The sequence below is a fragment of the Sceloporus occidentalis genome, unplaced genomic scaffold (assembly GCF_023333645.1).
Source record: "Sceloporus occidentalis isolate IW3139 unplaced genomic scaffold, rSceOcc1.0.p SCAF_3, whole genome shotgun sequence".
In the NCBI taxonomy this organism is placed as follows: Eukaryota; Metazoa; Chordata; class Lepidosauria; order Squamata; family Phrynosomatidae; genus Sceloporus; species Sceloporus occidentalis.
In genome coordinates, this window is record NW_028316983.1 from 217,879,163 (window position 1) to 217,898,991 (window position 19,829).

The 19,829-nt window shown below is 40.4% G+C and overlaps 2 protein-coding genes across 10 annotated transcripts in view; both read right to left on the bottom strand.

The window, feature by feature from the left end:
• Window positions 1-239: 239 nt before the first annotated feature.
• Window positions 240-19,249, bottom strand: LOC149317491 (RNA-binding protein 12B-B-like). Of its 4 annotated transcripts, none has more exons than XM_089517623.1 (3): window positions 9,421-9,513; window positions 3,536-3,581; window positions 240-2,990 (listed from the first exon to the last, which is right to left on the bottom strand). In XM_089517623.1, exon 3 carries the CDS (start codon window positions 2,960-2,962, stop codon window positions 656-658), a length of 2,307 nt encoding a protein of 768 aa, XP_089373749.1. In that variant the 5' UTR covers window positions 2,963-2,990; window positions 3,536-3,581; window positions 9,421-9,513; the 3' UTR covers window positions 240-655. The 4 variants fall into 4 exon arrangements, with proteins under 4 accessions (XP_089373749.1, XP_089373748.1, XP_089373746.1 ...); XM_089517622.1 differs by lacking the exon at window positions 9,421-9,513 and adding an exon at window positions 8,736-9,302; XM_089517620.1 differs by lacking the exons at window positions 3,536-3,581; window positions 9,421-9,513 and adding an exon at window positions 19,212-19,249.
• LOC149317492 (RNA-binding protein 12B-B-like) overlaps window positions 15,839-19,829 on the bottom strand; it is a 45,817-nt gene continuing 41,826 nt past the window's right edge. For all 6 annotated transcript variants that reach the window (XM_089517617.1, XM_089517616.1, XM_089517619.1 and 3 more), the window contains exons 2-3: window positions 19,212-19,257; window positions 15,839-18,584 (exon numbers count right to left, since the gene is read on the bottom strand). In XM_089517617.1, the coding sequence (XP_089373743.1) occupies window positions 16,244-18,556 (2,313 nt within the window). In that variant the 5' untranslated portion in view covers window positions 18,557-18,584; window positions 19,212-19,257 and the 3' untranslated portion in view covers window positions 15,839-16,243. The remainder of the gene's footprint in view (window positions 18,585-19,211; window positions 19,258-19,829) is intronic.

Genomic DNA, 19,829 nt, shown 5'->3' on the forward strand with positions numbered 1-19,829 from the left:
AACTTCTCAAAGCAACAACACTTTAGAAGCAGGTTTCTGGTCTGCCAAAATTCCACAGAACTGTACACAGGCCAAAAAAAAAAATCCTCTTATGCTATCTTCTAATGGATTTCCTCTTTTGTAGGGTACATTCTATAAGTGCAAGGGCATATAAGGATAAATTCTGTATCAAAATATAGCCCTGGTTCTTGAGATTTCATAAAGTACCAAAAAAAAAAAAAAAACCCCACACAGGTAACTGCGTATTTCAGATTATGTATTTTTATTTAAAATGTTGATCTGACGTGAACAAAATACTCAAACAACCATGAACAGAAGAACTGCCAATTTTCCAAGAAAATTGTAGGTCCTGTTAATATATACAGGAGGACACAATGTCTAGCTCTTAAAGTGTAGCTATACTGAATAAACACAGAAAACTCATAAATATACATGCAGCTACGGGATCAAAAACAAAGTCCTTACAAAGACATATTTTCATGAACTGCCAAAGTAATCTAATGCTGTCCAAAAACACTAGTTCAGCCCCACCCAAAATTTCCTATATTTTAAAATCAGTCAAAAATATTTACAAACTATTTTTTTCTCTATGGGAATCATTTCTCTACATTAGAAATGTACATTTCTTCAATATGCCTCATAGGCATCTTCTCATCTATACCAAGTTTAATCTAATTTTGCGTGGGCCAATTGGCCTGTTATTCAGTTCATTAATAGCTGCCATGGCTTCACTGTAATTTACCAGGGCAACAACAGCTTCACCAGAAGACATTCCATATTCATTGTGTTGGAAAGAAAGAGATTCTGGTATAATCTTGTAGCCATGGAAAAAATCCAGAATTTCATTAGGTGATGCTCGAAATGGTATATTCTTTAATTTAATCAGTGTGGCCCGATCTGTCCCACCACTGAAATTAGAGTCTGGCATAAAAAGTCCATGTGGAAAATGTCCATGCATACCTTTACTTTGATACTCTGTAAATGAGGCAGGGTGTCTAAACTGATCAGGTAAAGAGAGACAATCATTAGATGGATGTCTATAATCAGATGGATGATTTAGGTCCCCTTGGATGGACAGTCCTTGTGAATCAACTGGATAAACATTTTGATCGCTTTTATATGTATAGAGACAATCCTGCATCTGTTCTTCCGACGCTGATGAAACAATACCAATATCTCGCATTTGCTTCTCAGATATACATCTCAGGAGTACCTCTGTGCCCAAAAAACGTCGGTGATTTAAGCTTTCAGCTTTCTGGGCTTCATCTTCACTTCTGAATTTCACCAATGCTTCTCCCAGTCCAATCCCCTTGTCATCATAAAGCAACTGAATATCATCATCACAAATATGAAATCCTGCAAAAAACTTCTGGACTTCAACTTTTGTCACATCATATTGAAAGTTCCTTGCATATACACATGTATTTTGGCCAGAATATCCATCCCGGTCACTTTTCTCCTTGACATGGTGATGACTTTCTGGAGAGCTTTTAGTTTCAGAAAATCCAGCAAGCTGTGACGCTGCTGTTTTAGAAATGGTGTAAAGTAAAATTTGCTGTCCATGAAGATCATGCTTGTGATACCCTAGTGCAGAACAATACTCTCGTGTTGATCTGAACATCACAATTGCATCCTGAAATGTTTTATTATCATATGACTTCAGGAATGTAATCTGACTGCTAGGTATATCTGACCCTCCAAAGAATGCTCTCAAATCTCTTTTCCCAATACCAAGTGGCAAATTTTTTACATGTATATAATACTCCTTGTTATGAGGTGAATGAGAACGGGTTGAACCAGATAAAGGTGAACGAGAGCGTGCTGTAACCCTCCTTGGTGGAGACCTTGAATGGGTGCGTGCCATGACCCTCCTCGGAGGAGACCTTGATCTTGTATGTGCCACAATCCTCTGTGAAGGTGACCTCGAATGCCTGTGTTTCATAACCCTACTTGGAGGTGACCTTGAACGGGTCCGTACCATGACCCTCCTCGGAGATCTTGAACTGGTATGTGCCTTAGTCCTCCTTGGTGGCGATTTTGAACCAGTATGTGTCATAATTCTTGATGAAGATCTGGAATGGGTACGCCTTCTTGAGGATGAGTAGTTTAGGTCTCTTCTTGTAGACTCTTTGCTTGAAAAATAACTTTTTTTATTCATGTCATGAACGAACTGTTCATTACTGAAAGGGTGATCTGTTTCCTCTACTCTTCCTCCATTCTGAACCCATGTTTCTTCTTGAGAGCTACATACTTTTATAAATCTTTTACCCATATATTCTTTATCATGCTGCAACCCCTTCAAGGCATCACTCGGTGTAGCAAATTTTACCACACCAGCTCCATTGTTTTGTCCATTGGTTTGGAACATGATTACCCCATCCACTTGTAAACCACCAAAGAAAGTGATTACGTCATCTTCTGTTGCAGAGTAAGGCATACCACTTATATATAAGTACCGGTTATCTGACTTAAGTGACTCTTTCCTGGATTGATTATAGCTTGATTTGGAAAGATCTGTATTAGTGTTTTGAGAGCCATTTGGATGAAATCTGTCCTCTAACAGATGCATAGAATCATAGGTAGATATGCCAAATCCTCTGTTTACAGGTGCACCTAAATTTGACATGCTGCCACCTCCAGAGTTACTAGAACCTGTCCACCTAGTTGCAGCTCTTTCTCTTCTATTGCGATCAACTCTTTTCCTACTGCTTTCTAATGTGTTCTGCATTTCTGTCTTGCTGCTGAGAAATAACTCAGTACGTGAATCTTTAATATATCTTCCTGAATAACTCATTGCTCGTCGTGCATCTTCATCTGTTGCAAATATAATAAAAGCGTCTCCCTTTTCTCCTCCAATAATATGTACACCTCCATCAGGAATATTCAATCCTGAGAAGAAATGGCGAATATCTGAAGAACCCGCAACAACAGGGAGCCCCTGTAAACGGATGACTACAGCCATTCTGATTTCAACCCACAGCAAAAACCACCTGTGAACAAAAAGGTATACATGACAACAAGTCTTAAGTACACTGGAAAAGTGCTATACTTCAAGCTATAGCATTTTAAACAAAACTCCCACCTTCTTTTAAGTATACAAAATGGAACAGTAACTCCTTCATATGAATCACAAGAAGCCTGTTTAACATGTAAGCTTGCTAACAATTCACAGATCAGTGTTGGACTGTTCTTCCAGCATTCCCAATCATTAAGGCAACAATGTCACTCCAACTATATATGACAAAGTATATAGAGCTTTCACAACACATAATAGTCCATCAGATATTCTACACAAAGATTAAACCAAGAAATAACTTCTGTTCTCTTTGCCACCTGGTAGCAAAAACGAGAAATTTGTAACAGAAAAAAATGTCTCATCACAGCCAAACAACATTGAAGCCTATTAGATTTACAAACATTACACTATACCAGTAGACCAGCCCACCTCAACTGTACCTCTTCTTTTCCTGCAACAAGTCTGGGAGAAAAAGCCATAATCTCAGACAATAAAAGCATTAAATATCTAGAAGCTTACCTGTTTCTTCTTGGAAGGCCTGATAAAGTCTGTGAAATCAACTTAACTGTGGAAAGAAAATGAAACAGTAATTAATTGCCAAAAAGCAGGTTTACATGTTAAGTGTCATTAGTGTGGAATATCCTTAACCATGGTCAGCATTAACAAACCAGTGAGAAATAAAAATTGTTGGTTCTATGCTAGAATCCATTGCCAATCCAAAGAGGTACATAAAAATGAAAAATAAGAAGTATCAACTGAGAAGCACCTTAACCTATGTATTCATTTTGGAAAACTTTATATTTTTCTATTAAAATTACTGTAGAAAAAAGGAAATGACAATAATTTCAGATTGTTCTTCAAGAGATCCAAGCACTGTTGAAATGCCAAAGTCCCCTTCAGTATTCATAATCCTTGAAAGATGAAGTCTCATATAAAATTAGATTCCTCCAAGTTCTTCCAAGTCCTTTTCCTTCCAAAGACAGAGGAAAATTGTTCACCAGCACTGAATTGTGCCTTGCAAAGATGATCATCTTGTACGAAAAATAAATCTCAGGGACTTCTGGTCAGAATGGTAGTCATGCTGGATGAAGCGAAGAGCCGAGGCAACACCCACCAGTGGAAGAGACTGCCGGTCTGGTGATATCTTTAGAATAGCAGAAATGGTCCCTCAGCTATCAAGGGCTTGGAAGCAGCTAACAGGACTCCATTGCCTACCCCAGCTATCTGGCTGGAAAGAGATGGAGTAATAGAGGGGACCAGGGAGACCCGCCACTACTAGCACTCTTTTATAGGTACAAGTGCCAAAACTGACCTTTGTGGAAGAGTGAAAGAAATTAAGTGAAGTTTAAGAGCAACCTAACCAATGGAAAGCACAACTTCCAATGGAACCTGTTTCTACGGAAAGAAAATCTAGGAGTAATTAATGAATGGAAAAAAATAAAGTAAAACCATGGTGGGAAAATTGTGAGAATTTCAATTATAATCTATGGGGAAGAAGGCAGGAATAACGCCAATTAAAAGTGAAAATGTCAGAACAGAACATGGAGAAACAGAATGGTTCTCAATTGGCAAAGGGGTCAGACAACTCTGTATCCTTTCACCCTATCTGTTCAACTTGTATGCTGAACAGATTATTATTATGATTATTATTATTATTAACCTTATCAGAAAAGCAGGCTTGGAAACAGAAGGAGGAGGAGCGAAAATATGAGGAAGGAATATCAACTATCTAAGATAAGCAGATGGCACCATAGTACTAGTAGAAAACCTCACAGACCTGGAACATCTACTAAGGAAGATCAAAGAATCATAGAGTTGGAAGAGACCACTAGGGCCATCCAGTCCAACCCCCTGCCATCCAGGAAATTCAAATCAAAGCATCCCTGACAGATGGCCATCTAGCCTCTGTTTAAAGACCTCCAAGGAAGGAGACACTATCACCCTCTGAGGGAGTGCATTCCACTGTCGAACAGCCCTTACTGTCAGGAAGTTTCTCCTAATGTTGAGGTGGAATCTCTTTTCCTGCAGTTTGCATCCATTGCTTCGGGTCCTAGTCTCTGGAGCAGCAGAAAACAAGCTTGCTCCCTCCTCAATATGACATCCCTTCAAATATTTAAATAGGGCTATCATATCACCTCTTAACCTTCTTTTCTCCAGGCTAAACATCCCCAGCTCCCTAAGTCCTTCCTCATAGGGCATGGTTTCCAGACCCTTCACCATTTTTGTCGCCCTCCTTTGGACACGCTCCAGTTTCTCAATGTCCTTTCTGAATTGTGGCACCCAGAACTGGACACAATATTCTAGGTGGGGCCTGACCAAAGCAGAATACAGTGGCACTATTACTTCTCTTGATCTAGACACTATACTTCTATTGATGCAGCCTAAAATTGCATTGGCCTTTTTAGCTGCCGCATCACACTGTTCACTCATGTTCAACTTGTGGTCTACTTGGACTCCTAGATCCCTTTCACACGTAGTTTCATTCAGCCAGGTGTCCCCAATCCTATATTTGTGCATTTTATTTTTCCGCCCTAAGTGCAATACCTTACATTTCTCCGTGTTGAATTTCATTTTGTTAGCTTTGGCCGAGTGCAAAGGCAGGCCTAATGTTGAACATAAAGAAAACAAAAATAATGACCACCAAGGACCACCAAAGAATTCCCATATCTGGAATGAAACATTGATAGAAATGGGGAATGCAGTAATGATTAAGAATGAGGAGGGTGGCTATGAAACAACTAGAAAAGATTCTAAAATGCGGAGAAGTACAACTGAGCACAAAAGTTAGAATCATACAAGTCATCGTATTCCCTATCAGCATGTATGGATGTGAGAGCTGAACAGTTAAGAAAGATGATAGAAGGAAAATCCATTCATTTGAGATCTGGTGCTGGAGAAGAGTGCTGAGGATCCTAGCCAAAAGGACAAACAAATGGGTCCTAGAGCAGATCAAGCCAGAGACCTCCCAGGAAGCCAAGATGACCAAAATGAGACTGTCGTACTTTGGACACATCATGAGAAGCAAGAACTCATTGGTGAAGACAATAATGCTGGGAAAGATGGAGGGAAGTAGAAAGAGAGAAAAACCACATGCCAGATGGATTGACTCTATTAAGGAAATTATGGTTTTATGGGGTTACATGAATTAAGCAGAGCAGTGGAGGGTCTTGGAAATGTCTCGTCCACAGGGTTGCCATAAGTCGAGATCAACTCGAGGACAATTAACAACAACAACAAACTGAAAAGAATATTAAACTTTAAATAGTCAAAGTACGCAACGAAAGAGTTAATACTGTTTACTTAAGATGTAGCTATAAGGCATCTTCCCATGAGGTAGCTTGTGAGAACGTGAACTTAAAATGATTTTTAGACTTTGTACTGTCCTTTCCTGGAATCCAGAGACAGGCAAGAACAAGAGTTGGAATGAACAGTTGTCCAAAACACATTACAGAAATAATCCAGTTTGAGACTGCTTTAAATGTCGTGGCTCAATGATAGGGAATTTTGGGAATTATAGTTTACTGTGGCACCAGAGCTCTTTAAAAGAGAAGGGCCTAAATGTCTCTCAAAGCTACAGTTCCCAGAATTCCCTAGCACTGAACCAGGACAGTTAAAATGCTCTCAAATGGGATTATTTCTGCAGCGTTTTGGACCTATGTTAAACAGTGCCATCTCATACGCAAAAGGATTGATTACATGGAACTTTTTAGTCCTTTCAAGCTAATAGCTAAAAGCTGTTATTAGACTGCTAAAAATTAGGGTGTTTTTTTTTTAAAGGGAAAACAAAGTTGGATGCAAACCACAGTCAAAATGAGCAGAGGAAGAAGACTGGTGAATCTGCAAGGCAGTTGTCCCAACAGCTTAACTAGGGAAGCATTTAAAGAAATATGAGAAGGGAGTTTTCTTCTTATCTGAAGGATATAAGAAATTCTTTAGCAAAATCGATTGGAGACCTAAATCAGCTTGAATGTTTAGAAGAAGAATAAAAAACAGATATTGGAGAAGATCACTGAGAAGATGAAAGGGAAGTTTTATTAGATGATATCGTTAGTTGATCTGAAAGAAAGTGGGAAATGTATGAAAGTAAGAAGGCTACCTGAAAAACAAAATGAAGACATACATGCAATAATGATAACAGCATTGGATAACTGTTTGGATATACCAGTTGAAGATCTCATTTGCGAAACAGATAAAGTTTACAGATCGGACTCTTTGTGACTTCACATAAGTTGTTACCAAGGGATGTGAACATCAAACTTCCAAATTTAATATTGAGGACAAGGAATTAATACTTTTCAAAGATGTCACCCCAGGAATTTTGAAAAAAAAGAAGAAAATATTCCTTTCAATCAGATACTCTAAAAGCAAAGGACATCGCAGTCTATTAAAAATACGTTATTTTCATGTGGTGTGGTATGGTATGGCTGAAAGAATGGGTAAACATGACAAATGAAAGGTTGATACAATCAGAGTTCAAATCTGAATTCAGAATTACATAATTATTTGTTTTCATGAAAAAACAAAAGGCTCAAAACAGTGGATCTACTATTCAGATGAAGCAATGGGGAAAGATGTGGGCAAAGAGTTTGACACTTACACTGAGTTACAATCTAAAGGATAATTTTGATAAAATGATGTATAGAGGTATCTAATGCCCGATAGGTATAACAGTTCAAATGTTGGTAATGTAATCAGGAAAGAGGGGCTTTTCCCATATGTTGTAGACCTGTGATGATGCAAAGAAATACTGGACTCAAGATTCATTTGTCCTCTAATCCTTCTCAAAGGACTTTGTTGCTGTGTCCCTTCAAGTCATTTCAAACATATGGCGACCCTACGAACCTATCATGGGGTTTTACTGGCAGGTTTTTTCAGAGAGGTTTGCCACTGCCATCCTCTGAGGGCGAGAGAGTGTGACTTGCCCAAGCGGACACAGTGGATTTCCATTGCTGAACAGGGATTCGAACCATGCTTTCCGGAGTCATAGCCCAATGCTTAAACTACTACACAACCATGGCTTCTCTCAAAGGAGTATTTCAATTTAAACATTCTACTAATACAAGATTATTTCAAGAAGCCAGGTTATCTGTGACTAACAAGAACAACAACAACAATGAAGACTGTGAGCCTTGTCACTTCGATTAGTTCAGTGCTGGCAGGAAGAACAAACCAATCTGCAGCCAGCCAAAAACCTCATACAATGCCAGTCTGGATCTCTTTCTCGCCTAGTTTGACATGTCTGATCCATTGGTTTTCAAGGAGTTCAATCTACATCGCAGAGAAGTCATTGGCAACATTTCCAGTGATCTTAAGAGAGATGTCCAAGGACTGGTTACTCACAAACTCAATGCAGCAGCAATGTTACGCTATACAAAAGTATGGCAACAAATGCGACAGAACTAGCTATTCCGAATGCTCCTGGCCACCAGAGATTTCCCACAAACACCAATGATCAAAGCACACCATTCAGCATGGAAGAAATGTTTACTCTTCCTTGCTGAAAAGTTGTATCGTATCTTCACACGTCTTTCAGTTTGAAGGTTTTAGACTCCTTGAAAGACCAAAACCAGTGAGATGCCATATTAGCAATTTATTAAATGAGTAACAATGCCAAAGATGCACAACATCAAATGAGACGTCTGGGCTGATCTACTTGGGCGCAAGCCTCATTTGATCGAACAGGGCTTCCTTGTGAGCAGACAGAAGCAGGATTGCAAACCTTAAACATCTTCTGAAGGTCTTGAGGAAGGGCTGCGGGAGGAAAAGGAAACAGAAACATTCTGCCGGTTATTTCATGAAGTTCTGGTGATGGATGTAGTTGGAAAGTAGGAAGCAATGCCTCCCCAGAAGAGGGATTCATTCCCAGAGAGACTTTACGAAGAGGAAGCAAACGCTGAGACTCCTGTTCCAAGGGGCGAATGAAGGCAGGAAGCAATGCATCCCCAGAGCAGCGATTCCAAACGCTTGCCAGCCCTTCAGCCCTGAATCCTCCTCGGAAAGAGGCCCCTGTTCCGAGGGGCGAAGGGCCCATTCCATCCCCTGGAATCCCCGGGCTCCGTTCCTCCTAAAGCGGGGCCTCCTCTGCTCCTTTCCCACGAAGGCAGGGGTCCTTGGGTCCAGAGCGGAGCAGAGACCTCTTCCTTCCCAGCGAAGGGCTCCAGGAGCAGGGAAACCTCGCTGGCGGAACCCGAAGAGATGCTCGGCCTCAGTCCCGCCTCCTCTTCCTGGGCAGCTCCCCCGAAGAGTCCCGCTTCCACGATCCAGGCGCCCAAGGGCCCTCCTCCTCCTCCTCCTCCTCCTCGGACCAAGCCTGGCTCACGCCCGCGGGACCCGCCCAGCCTCCCTCCCGAAGGAGCCCCGGCCGCACTCCTCCGGCCGCCCTCGCCAGCCTCCCCCAGACTAACCGGGCCTCCGCGGAGCCCCGCCGCTCAGGGGCTGCTCCTCGGCCGAAGAGGGAGGGAGGAGCGGCCAGCCTCTCTCCGAAGCCTCCAGGGCCGCCGCCGCCGCCGCTCTGCGGGGATAAAATGGCCGCTACACTCTACTCTCCTGGAGGCCGCGCATGCGCACAGAGAATTCCTCCAGCAACGGCCAGCGCCGATAGGGGAGCTAAACCAGTCCTCACTAACCAATTGTGTTCGGACTTCCGTCTTCCGGTAGAACTGGCGCATGCGCAGAACCGAAAGGAAAAGAAAAAGGAAACGTTTGCGTCCAACTCCTGGAGGCTGAATATTACTCACCGTCGGCTCCTTTCAGGGCAGAGGGCGTCTTTGTCTGGCTGAAGGCAACGGAATTCTGGGAGCTGGAGTTTGTTCTGGGCCCCACAACAAACTCCACCTCCCAGAATTCCATAGCCTTCAGCCAGATAATAGTCAAAGCAGTGCCAAACCGGGTTATTTTTCCAATGTGGAAGCAGCCCGTGGATACACAGGGACCAGAATGAATAGGTCCAGAAGGATCTCAATAACGAAATACCAGAAAAGTAAACAGATGGCGAGGTATAATGCCTTGGATCCAGAATAAGGGAACTCCAAAGGTCTCCACTTCTGGCGGAGAGAGCGAGTGTCTGCAGCAGCTGGCTCTTACGACTCAGGAGCACTGGCACCTGCGGCTGTAGAAAACAGAGTAGCATGTTATTATAGGAAGCCCCTTAAAAATAGGAAAGTTCTCACGAGGCAGAAGAGGAAGAGAAGGGCTGTGTTATGTTTGGAGCAGCCAGAAAAGAAAAAGGCAGCAGGAGGGAGTGATCCCTAAGAATGTATCCCAGAGATTCAGATGGGTGAAGACGACAACATTCATTGTTCATGTTGTTGCATTTTGGGCAATTTCATGGTTGATTGTGGATACCTGGAAACTTGCAAAGGACATTACAGAGGCTATCCTCCAATGGTCTATAGGCTATTGGACATATTCAAAACAAGGCAGTGTTCCCATTCTCAACCTGTGTGTGTCCACAAAAGGACAAAAGCCACTGGTTGATACTGAGGATGGGGAAGCCAAATGGGTACCTAGGACCCTGGAGTGAAACCTTTTCAATGGCAATGAAATAAGACTTCAGAATGGGCAGCCTGAAAATGAGGTTTCCCTTGTACTCCTCTGAGGAAAATAACAAATGCAGGGAAAGGGGCATGAGAGAAAGGAGGAAAGGGAGGGAGTGGAAACTAGCATGGGAATGGAGTAGTGTATGTGGCTCAAGCAAAGCACCCTGGGCTCCTAGCTTGTCCAGTCAGTCCTGGAATGCTGCACAGCCCCCACAGCAATGCATCTCCAGCTCACAGTATAGCAAATCCTGAATGTTTACTCATCTTTACAGATTATTTTCCATGCAGAGAAACCTCCTTTGTCTTGCCGTTTATTTTGGCTCCATTTCTAGATATGTAAAAGCTTATGCATCATGGCTGGAATCCTGTTGGTTGCAGTGAAGGTGGCGGCAGCAAGAGGGTAAAGGCTACAAGCACAACACTTGTGAAAGAAGTAACACACAGGAGAAACAAGATGCTTGAAACCAGCTGAAATTGTCTGATTTCCCTTGGCACCATTGAGTAACCCTTGAAAAAGTGCAACCACTAGAACAGTGCACCAATAGGAAACCAATTTATATATGAAAAGGGGTGTTTCTCCTCGAGTTTAGAACCATTTCCCTTTGGATTCCAACTCCCAAAATCCACCCAAAGTACTTGTAGTTTAAACATTTGAGGGGAGTAGTTTGAAAAGTCACTTGTCCAAACTCTGGTTTCTGTTAATATCCCTACGGAATTAGGATAAATATTCACAATTTCATTTTGTATTAACAGAAAATCAGAAGTGGCATGATTTTTAAAAAAGAAAAAGAAGAAAAGACACATGCTATTACAAATATTGCATCCAAGAAACAGGCTTGTATTTTAAACATTTGGGCCAGTAGCACCTGTTGTAGGCTTGCAACTAGTAAATTGAGGATACAGCTGTGATGCTGAGATTGGTGAGGCTACTGCAAGTGTGACATGCTGCTTAAAGAGATATAGAAAGCTGGAACAACAAAGAATCTAACAAAGTATGCAGAAAACTCAGGCTGACAGCAACACTGGCATGCAGCTGTTCCTCAAACTTTGTTCTGATCAGGAGCCAAGACTCCTCCTTCGAACCACCGAACAACCACGTTGAATATTTGCTCAGCTGAAAAACGGGCACTGAGAGCTCTTATACAACTGCACCACCCAGTGGCAACTGCAGTAATAGTTAATGTACAGAAAATCAAGGTTAGTGCATGCAAACACTTGAATATGCCCCGTTATCAGGGATCCACTAAAATCACCCCACATTCAGAGATGGTAACTCAATGTGGACTTCCCCTGTGGTGGTTAGAGCCAAAGATAAATAGGCCATTTCTCTTTCTTTTTGCCATCCACTTTCTTCCCATTCCCAACATGCCTTGAGAAAATTAAGAACTATCTGGATCTTCGCTTACAAAGTATTTTGCCTTCTCTCAGGTGAGGGCTGTTCTATATCTGGTTGAGCAAGAATGGTGCTGACCACAAGAAATTCAGGCATAAGCTGCATGTTCTCCAAAGGCTCTCCAGCCCTTTATGATTACCTTCCAACAATGCATATTTCTCTCCTTTGTACAAAAATCTTGTTTTAAACATAACATACCAACTTTACACAATCTAGACTGTTTGAAGCTTAATTTAATTTTATTTTTTTCTATAATCTAATTATACAAAAAAAAAAAACCTCTTGGTTTGTTACATTCTATAATAGAAACTTCCAGGAACTGACTGAAAAAGGAAGACAATGATGAACAATAAGAGGATCAATAATAATAATAATTGTTATTGTTATTATTAGTCTCCCCCTTCTTCAGGGTGTTCGATTGTAATCTTTTATTGTAATTCCTTAATGGTAATGTTGTAACTTGTGCTGTATTTCCTTTATTATTTCATTGTTTATTGGCATCTGCTTGTTATTTTTTGGAATGAGCGGTTGGAAATGGGGATTTCTTTTTGATAATTATTGATTTGAATGTAATCATCAGTGTTAGGCTTTTGTCATTATTGAATTGTTACGATATTACTATTATGTTTTTTGCTATGTATTGCTATGTTACATTTGTTTATTATTTTATGTTTATTGTTATTGTTTATTGCTATTGCTTTGTATTCCCTACTGTTGTAAGCCACCTGGATTCCCAGTTATTGGTCAGGATATAAATACATCCTATTATTATTATTGTTATTATTATTATAAATGGATTATTCCCTTAAGCATGACATGAAAATTGTATTAATGACTATGTAATAAATCTGGATTAGGCAAACTATCACATCTGGGTTTATAAATGGACTGGGGTGGAAATTGTGTAGCCCTAGAGAAGTTGGACCACAAGTCCCAATAGCTCTAGCTAACTTAGCCAATTGTGTCCCTTCCAGTTGCCTGTTGATTTACAGCAACCCTGTAAATTTAATACATTTTTCTTAGGCAAGGAATACTCCCAGATGGTATTGCCAGTTCCTTCCTCTGAAATATGGCCTACAGCACTTGGTATTCCCTGACAGTCTCCCATCCAAGTACTAATCAGGGCTGAACCTGCTTAGTTTCTAAGATCAGACAGGATCTGGAGCCTTTAGAGCAGTGATTCCCAAAGTAGCACCCTCCTGGGGCTGTTGGAAACTGCTAGGGGGCAATGAGGAGGGGGGGAAGAGCAGCAGGGGGGTGTTGAGGGAAAGGGGGACCAACAGGAAATTGTAGGGATGAGGGATGCCTAAAATGTATATTCAGCTCCATTCTGGGACAGATTGGGCCGGTACAGACAGGCCAAAATAAAGCAGCTTCGGGTCTCTTTGGAGGAATGCTGTTTAAATGACACACGCATCGTAAGAGGCCAGAAGCTACGCCAAAGCTACAATCCAGTCCTTAGGACTGAAGCATGGCTTTAGCGTGGCTTCCAGCCTCTTAGGATGCATGCATCATTTAAACAGCATTCCTCCAGAGACCCAAAGCAGCTTTATTTGGCCTATCTGTATGGGCCCATTGATTGGAAAAAGAAACACATGGCATTGGGAGAAAAGCAGCAGGAGGAAAAAGGAACTTTGAAATTCAGGATCCCGTTTAATATGAGAACTTTGCCAGGACCTGGAGGTGTGCTGGAACTCTTAATTTCCCTCATTGAAGCCACAGAGCAGAGGTACTGGAAGATCTTATGTGATGGGGGCTTATGTTGGGGGGGGGAGGCAACTTGAAGCTTCTTGTTGCTGCAACTGCAATCTCTTCCTCCTTCCCCACTCTGCCCCTCCCACTTCTCTCTCTCTCTTCCAGACTTGCATAAGACTGGTGATGGTGGGGAGATGGGAAGAAGACAAGAAGACACTTAACTGCTGCTTTTCTGATTATTTCCTCCTTCCTTACTTTTCCCCTCCCACCTCTTTCAGTGCTAGCCTCAGGTTAAGACTGCTGTGGGGAGGGAGCTGGAAAGAAGACAAGGTATTAAATTTCATCGCTATTGGGCTCTTTTCCTCCTTGCAATCTGCCCTCCTACACCTCTCTCTCTCTACTAGCCTTGGGTTAAGAATAGATGAAATGGCAGAAAATACTGTGGGGGCATTATGCAACATGCGAAGAACAGCACAATTTGTCTTGCAATTGCCACTACCATCCTCTGAGGCTAAGAGTGACTACTTGCCAAAGTGGGTTTCTGTAGCTGAGCAAGGATTCGAAGCCTGTTCTCCGGAGTCACAGTGCAATGCCCAAACCACTTCAATTTAATAGCAAGTAAAATTATGCTAAGATAATGTTAATTTTAAGTTAATTAGATGAATTTAACTTTAAAGTGCTAGATTGGTTGTTTTGAATTTGTAGAACAGTAGACCTAATATCAAGAAAAAGGCCTGGGGGGTGCTGGGGTTGTCACCCAAGAGAAAAGGGGGCAATAGCCTGAAAAAGGTTGGGGACCACTGCTTTAGGGTATTTAGGCCCTTCAAAGACATTATACTCATAAAACAGATAGTAGTGGTACAAGTATTTAAAAAGCAAGAGACTTAAAGTACAGTGTTGAAGAGTACAGGACACACCCCTGTCAATCTGCTGCAGCAAAAGCAATGAAAACTTTTGTGGCAACTTAGACTAACCATGTTATTACAAATGTTTGTAGATAGCAGCCAACTTCATCACATACACCATTTAACAGCAGGATCAAACAGAATCAGGAGGAAGTGTTTCCTCTTACACACAGCAGCATTGCACACATTTTCAAAACAGATTCTGGAGGGAATACCCCTGGAGTTGGTTTTCAGACAGCCTGTGTATCTGCATAAAGGAGATTTTAAATGTTCAGCCAGCACATGACTTTGGGATTTTAAATTAGATCAGTAACTATAGATATCTAAAAGTGCAAGTGAAGTGACCACAAGGATACGAATTTTTGGGATCCAATTTTGTTAAATGAAAAGAAAACCCCACTGGAATCATATCAATGCTGTGGTATTTTGCTCTATTTTTAATATTGTGGCAGTTAAAACTTCTTTAAACAAACATAAAATGAATAATCTGATTTAAATAGCACAAATTCAACAAACTGATGTCCACACATTCTGGAATGTCCTCAGATAAATACATATAAATATGCAGGGACATCTCACAAATTAACCAAAATAATCATCTTAGAATGATACTGTAACTATAAATACACTGAAAATAATCCACCTCAATCTTATGCACCTGTTCTGAAGTTTTCATATTTCCTAGGAAAGCTACACTGGATTGTTCCATTTTCCCCATAATCCTAGTACCCTTGGTAAAAAAATACATAAAACAGCACCATTTTGAACAGACATGTTGGGCAGAGAAGGATGATGCAGGACATGTTCAATCTACTCTTATTACAGATCAATCAGGTGCTTAACAATACAAAGATATTGTGATATTGAATCTATAGGAATAAAATTCAGATTCCCTTACAAAACTCCCAAGTCTTTTATGTACTTTTACAAACTAGTAAAATTTCTCTCCTAGCACTCCCATCTCCATAAATCCTTTCTTTTTAACAGTTTATTCCACATGAGTTTTTAAAAACAATTCGCTTCTCAACGCAACAACATTCTGGAAACATGTTTCTGGTCATCTGCTACTCTAGGCCCTTAAATTCTACAGAATAACTACATGGGATAAAAAATTATCCTCTTATGCTATCTTCCAATGCATTTCCGCTTTTGTAGGGTACATTCTGTAAGTGTCACAAGTGCAAATATGGAATAAATTCAGTGTCAAAAAGGAGCCATGGTTGCTGAGATTTCAGACAATTGATAAGAACAAGCCATACACAAGTAACTACACAATTTCAGTTTATGTATTTTTATTTTAAAAGAAAAGTTGAGCTGACATGAAAAAAGAATTCCAAGTACTGCTGAACATAACAATGGACCAGAATCCAAGGAAATTGTGGATCTTCTTGTCAATATATACAGGAGAACACAATCTGAAGGAACAGCTGTATTGAATAAACACAGACAAGTTACAAGTATACATACAGCTATGGGATAAAAAACAAAGTACGTGCAAAGTCATGTTTTCACAAACTGCCAAGGTGATCCAATGCTGCCTAAAAAAACACTGGTTAAACCCCACCCAAAAATGCCCTATATTTTAAAATCAGTCAGAAATATTTACAAACAGTATACTTCTTTCTATGTGGGAATCTCATTTCTCTACATTAGAAATGTAAATTTCTTCCAACATGCCTCATAGGCATCTTCTCATCTATACCAGGCTTAACCTAACTTTGCGTGGACCAATTGGCCTATCATTCAATTCATTAATAACTGCCATGGCCTCATTATAATTTGCCAGGGCAATAACAGCTTCACCAGAAGACATTCCATATTTATTGTGCTGAATAGAAAGAGATTCTGGTATAATCTTGTAACCATGGAAAAAGTCCAAAATTTCAACAGCTGATGCTCGAAGTGGTATATTTTGTAATTTAATCAGTGTGATGCGATCTGGACCGCAACTGAAATTAGAGACTGGAATAAAGCGTCCATCTGGAAAATGCCCACGGATGCCTTCACTTTGGTGCTCTGTAAATGGGGCAGGACCTCTAAAATGATCATATGAAGAAACAAAATCATTAGAGGAATGTCTATAATCAGATGCATGATTCAGGTTCCCTTTGATGGACATTTCTTGTGAATCTCCAGGATAAACATTTTTATCTCTTTCATATCCATGCAGATGATCCTGCACCTTTTCTTCTGACACTGAGGAAATATTAATACCAAACTCCTGCATTTGTTTCTCAGATATACATCTCAGGAGTACCTCTGTACCCAAAAAAAGCCGGTGATTTAAGCTTTCAGCTTTCCGGGCTTCATCGTCACTTCTGAATTTCACCAATGCTTCTCCCAGTCCAATTCCCTTGTCATCATAAAGCAAATGAATATCATTATCACAAATATCAAACCCTGCAAAAAACTTCTGGACTTCAGCTTTTGTCACATCATACTGAAAGTTTCTTGCATATACACATGTATTTGAGGCACAATATCCATCCCAGTCATTTTTCTCCTTGACATAGTGATCCCTTTCTGGGGAGCTTTTACTTTCAGAAAATCCAGCAAGCTGCGACACTGCTGTTTTGGAAATGGCAAAAAGCAAAATTTGTCGTCCATGAAGCTCATGCTTATGATACCCTAGTGCAGAACAGTACTCTCGCATTGATCTGAACATCACAACTGCTTCCTGGTTTGTTTTATTATCATATAATTTCAGGAATGTAATATGACTGCTAGGTATATCTGACCCTCCAAAGAATGCTCTCAAGTCTCTTTTCTCAATACCAAGTGGCAAATTTTTTACATGTATATAATACTCCTTGTTATGAGGTGAATGAGAACGGGTTGAACCAGATAAAGGTGAACGAGAGCGTGCTGTAACCCTCCTTGGTGGAGACCTTGAATGGGTGCGTGCCATGACCCTCCTCGGAGGCGACCTTGATCTTGTATGTGCCACAATCCTTTGTGAAGGTGACCTTGAATGCCTGTTTTTCATAACCCTACTTGGAGGCGACTTTGAATGGCTCCGTACCATGACCCTCCTTGGTGGAGACCTTAAACCAATATGTGTCTCAACCCTGCTTGGAGGAGATCTTGAATGGGTACGTGTCATAACTCTTGGTGGAGATCTTGAATGGGTATGCCTTTTTACGGATGAGTAGTCTGGATCACCTCTTCTATATTCTCTGCTTGGAAAATAGCTTTCTTTATTCAAGTCATAAGCAAACTGTTCATTACTGAAAGAGCAATCCATTTTTTCTTCTACTCTTCCACCATTCTTAATCCATGTTCCTTCTGTAGAGCGACGTATTTCTATGAATCTGTTACCGATATACTCTCTATCACGCTGCAACCCTTTCATGGCATCACTCGGCGTAGCAAATTTTACAACACCAGATCCATTGTTTCGTCCATTGGTTTTGAACATAATTATCCCATCCACTTGTAAACCAGCAAAGAAAGTGATTACATCATCTTCTGTTGCAGAGTAAGGCACACCTTGTATATATAAGTACAAATTATCTGACATAAATTTCTCTTCCCTGGGTTGATAGCTTGATTTTGAAAGATCTGTATTGCTGCTTTCAGAGCCATTTGAATGAAATCTGTCCTGTAACGGATCCATAGAATCATATGTAGATATGCCATCTCTTTTGTTTATGGGTGCACCTAAATGTGAAAGGTTGCCAACTGCAGAGTTACTAGAACCTGTCCACATAGATGCAGCTCTTTCTCTTCCACTGCGACCAACTCTTTTCATATTGCTTTCTATTATGTTCTGCATTTCTGTCTTACTGCTGAGAAAGAACTCAATACGTGAATCTTTAATATATCTTCCTGAATAACTCATTGCTCGTCGTGCATCTTCATCTGTTGCAAATATAATAAAAGCTTCTCCCTTTTCTCCTCCAATAATATGTACACCTCCATCAGGAATATTCAATCCTGAGAAGAAACGGCGAATATCTGAAGAACCCGCAACAACAGGGAGACCCTGTAAACGGATGACTACAGCCATTCTGATTTCAACCCACAGCAAAAACCACCTGCAAACAAAAAGGTATACATGACAACAAGCCTTAAGTACACTGGAAACATGCTATACTTCAAGTTGTACCATTTAAAATAAAAATCCTACCTTCATTAAATTATACAAAATAGAACAGTAACTCCTTCATATGGAATCACAAGAAGCTTATTTAATCTGTAAACTTGCTAACAACTAACAGCTCTGTCTAAAGTGCTGAACTGTTCTTCCAGCATTCCCAATCATTAAAGCAACAAGGTTAGTCATTGTAACTATCTACAACAAAATATATGAAAGCTTTCACAACACATAATAATCCAACAGAGATACTAGAGATTAAACCAGAAGATAACTCCTATTCTATGTCTTTGCCATCTGATATCAAACACTTACAAAATTTGCAACAGGAAGAAACGTCTCATCATTTCCAAGTAACATTGTTGCCTATTAGATTTAAGGACATCACACTCTACCAGCAGACCAGCCCACCTGTCATCATGAATCAAGTTTAGCCATCCTTTCCCCATGGTTTATCCTTTTTCCTGTGATTATGATACCCAACTATATCTCTTCCTTTCCTGCCACAAGTCTGGAAGAAAAGGCCATCATTTCAGACAACAGAACTATTAACCTTTTATAAGCTTACCTGTTTCTTTCTGGAAGGCCTGATAAAGTCTGTGAAATCAACTTAACTGTGGAAAGAAAATGAAACATAATTAATTGCTAAGAAGCAGGTTTACATCTTATACATCATTACTGTGGAGCATCCTTAACCATGGTCAGCATTAACAAACATGTGAGAAAGAAAATGTGGTGGCTTTATGCTAGAATGAATTCCCAATTTAGAGAGGTGTATTTAAAAATGAGAGAGAATGAGTTTCAGTTTAACCGCATCATGGCCTAAGTATCCATTTTGGAAAGCATTATATTCTTCTGTCAAAGGGAATTTAACAGCAACAATTTAGAAATGACTGTAAAAAGAAAGAAATGAATGAATGTATTATGGCACATGGCCAGCACCAGAAAGAAATGAAAATAATTTCAGTTTATTCCTGAAGCGAGTGAAGCATTGTTGAAATGGAAGGAAACCGTATTCATCTTTGAAAGAGCCGCATATAAAATTATAGATTCCTCCGGTTCTCCAAGTCATTTTCTTTCCAAAGACAGTGGAACATTGTTCAACATCACTGAATTGTGCCTTGCAAAGATGATTATGTTTTAAGAAAAATAAATCCCAGGGAGCTCTGGTCAGAATAGCAGTCAT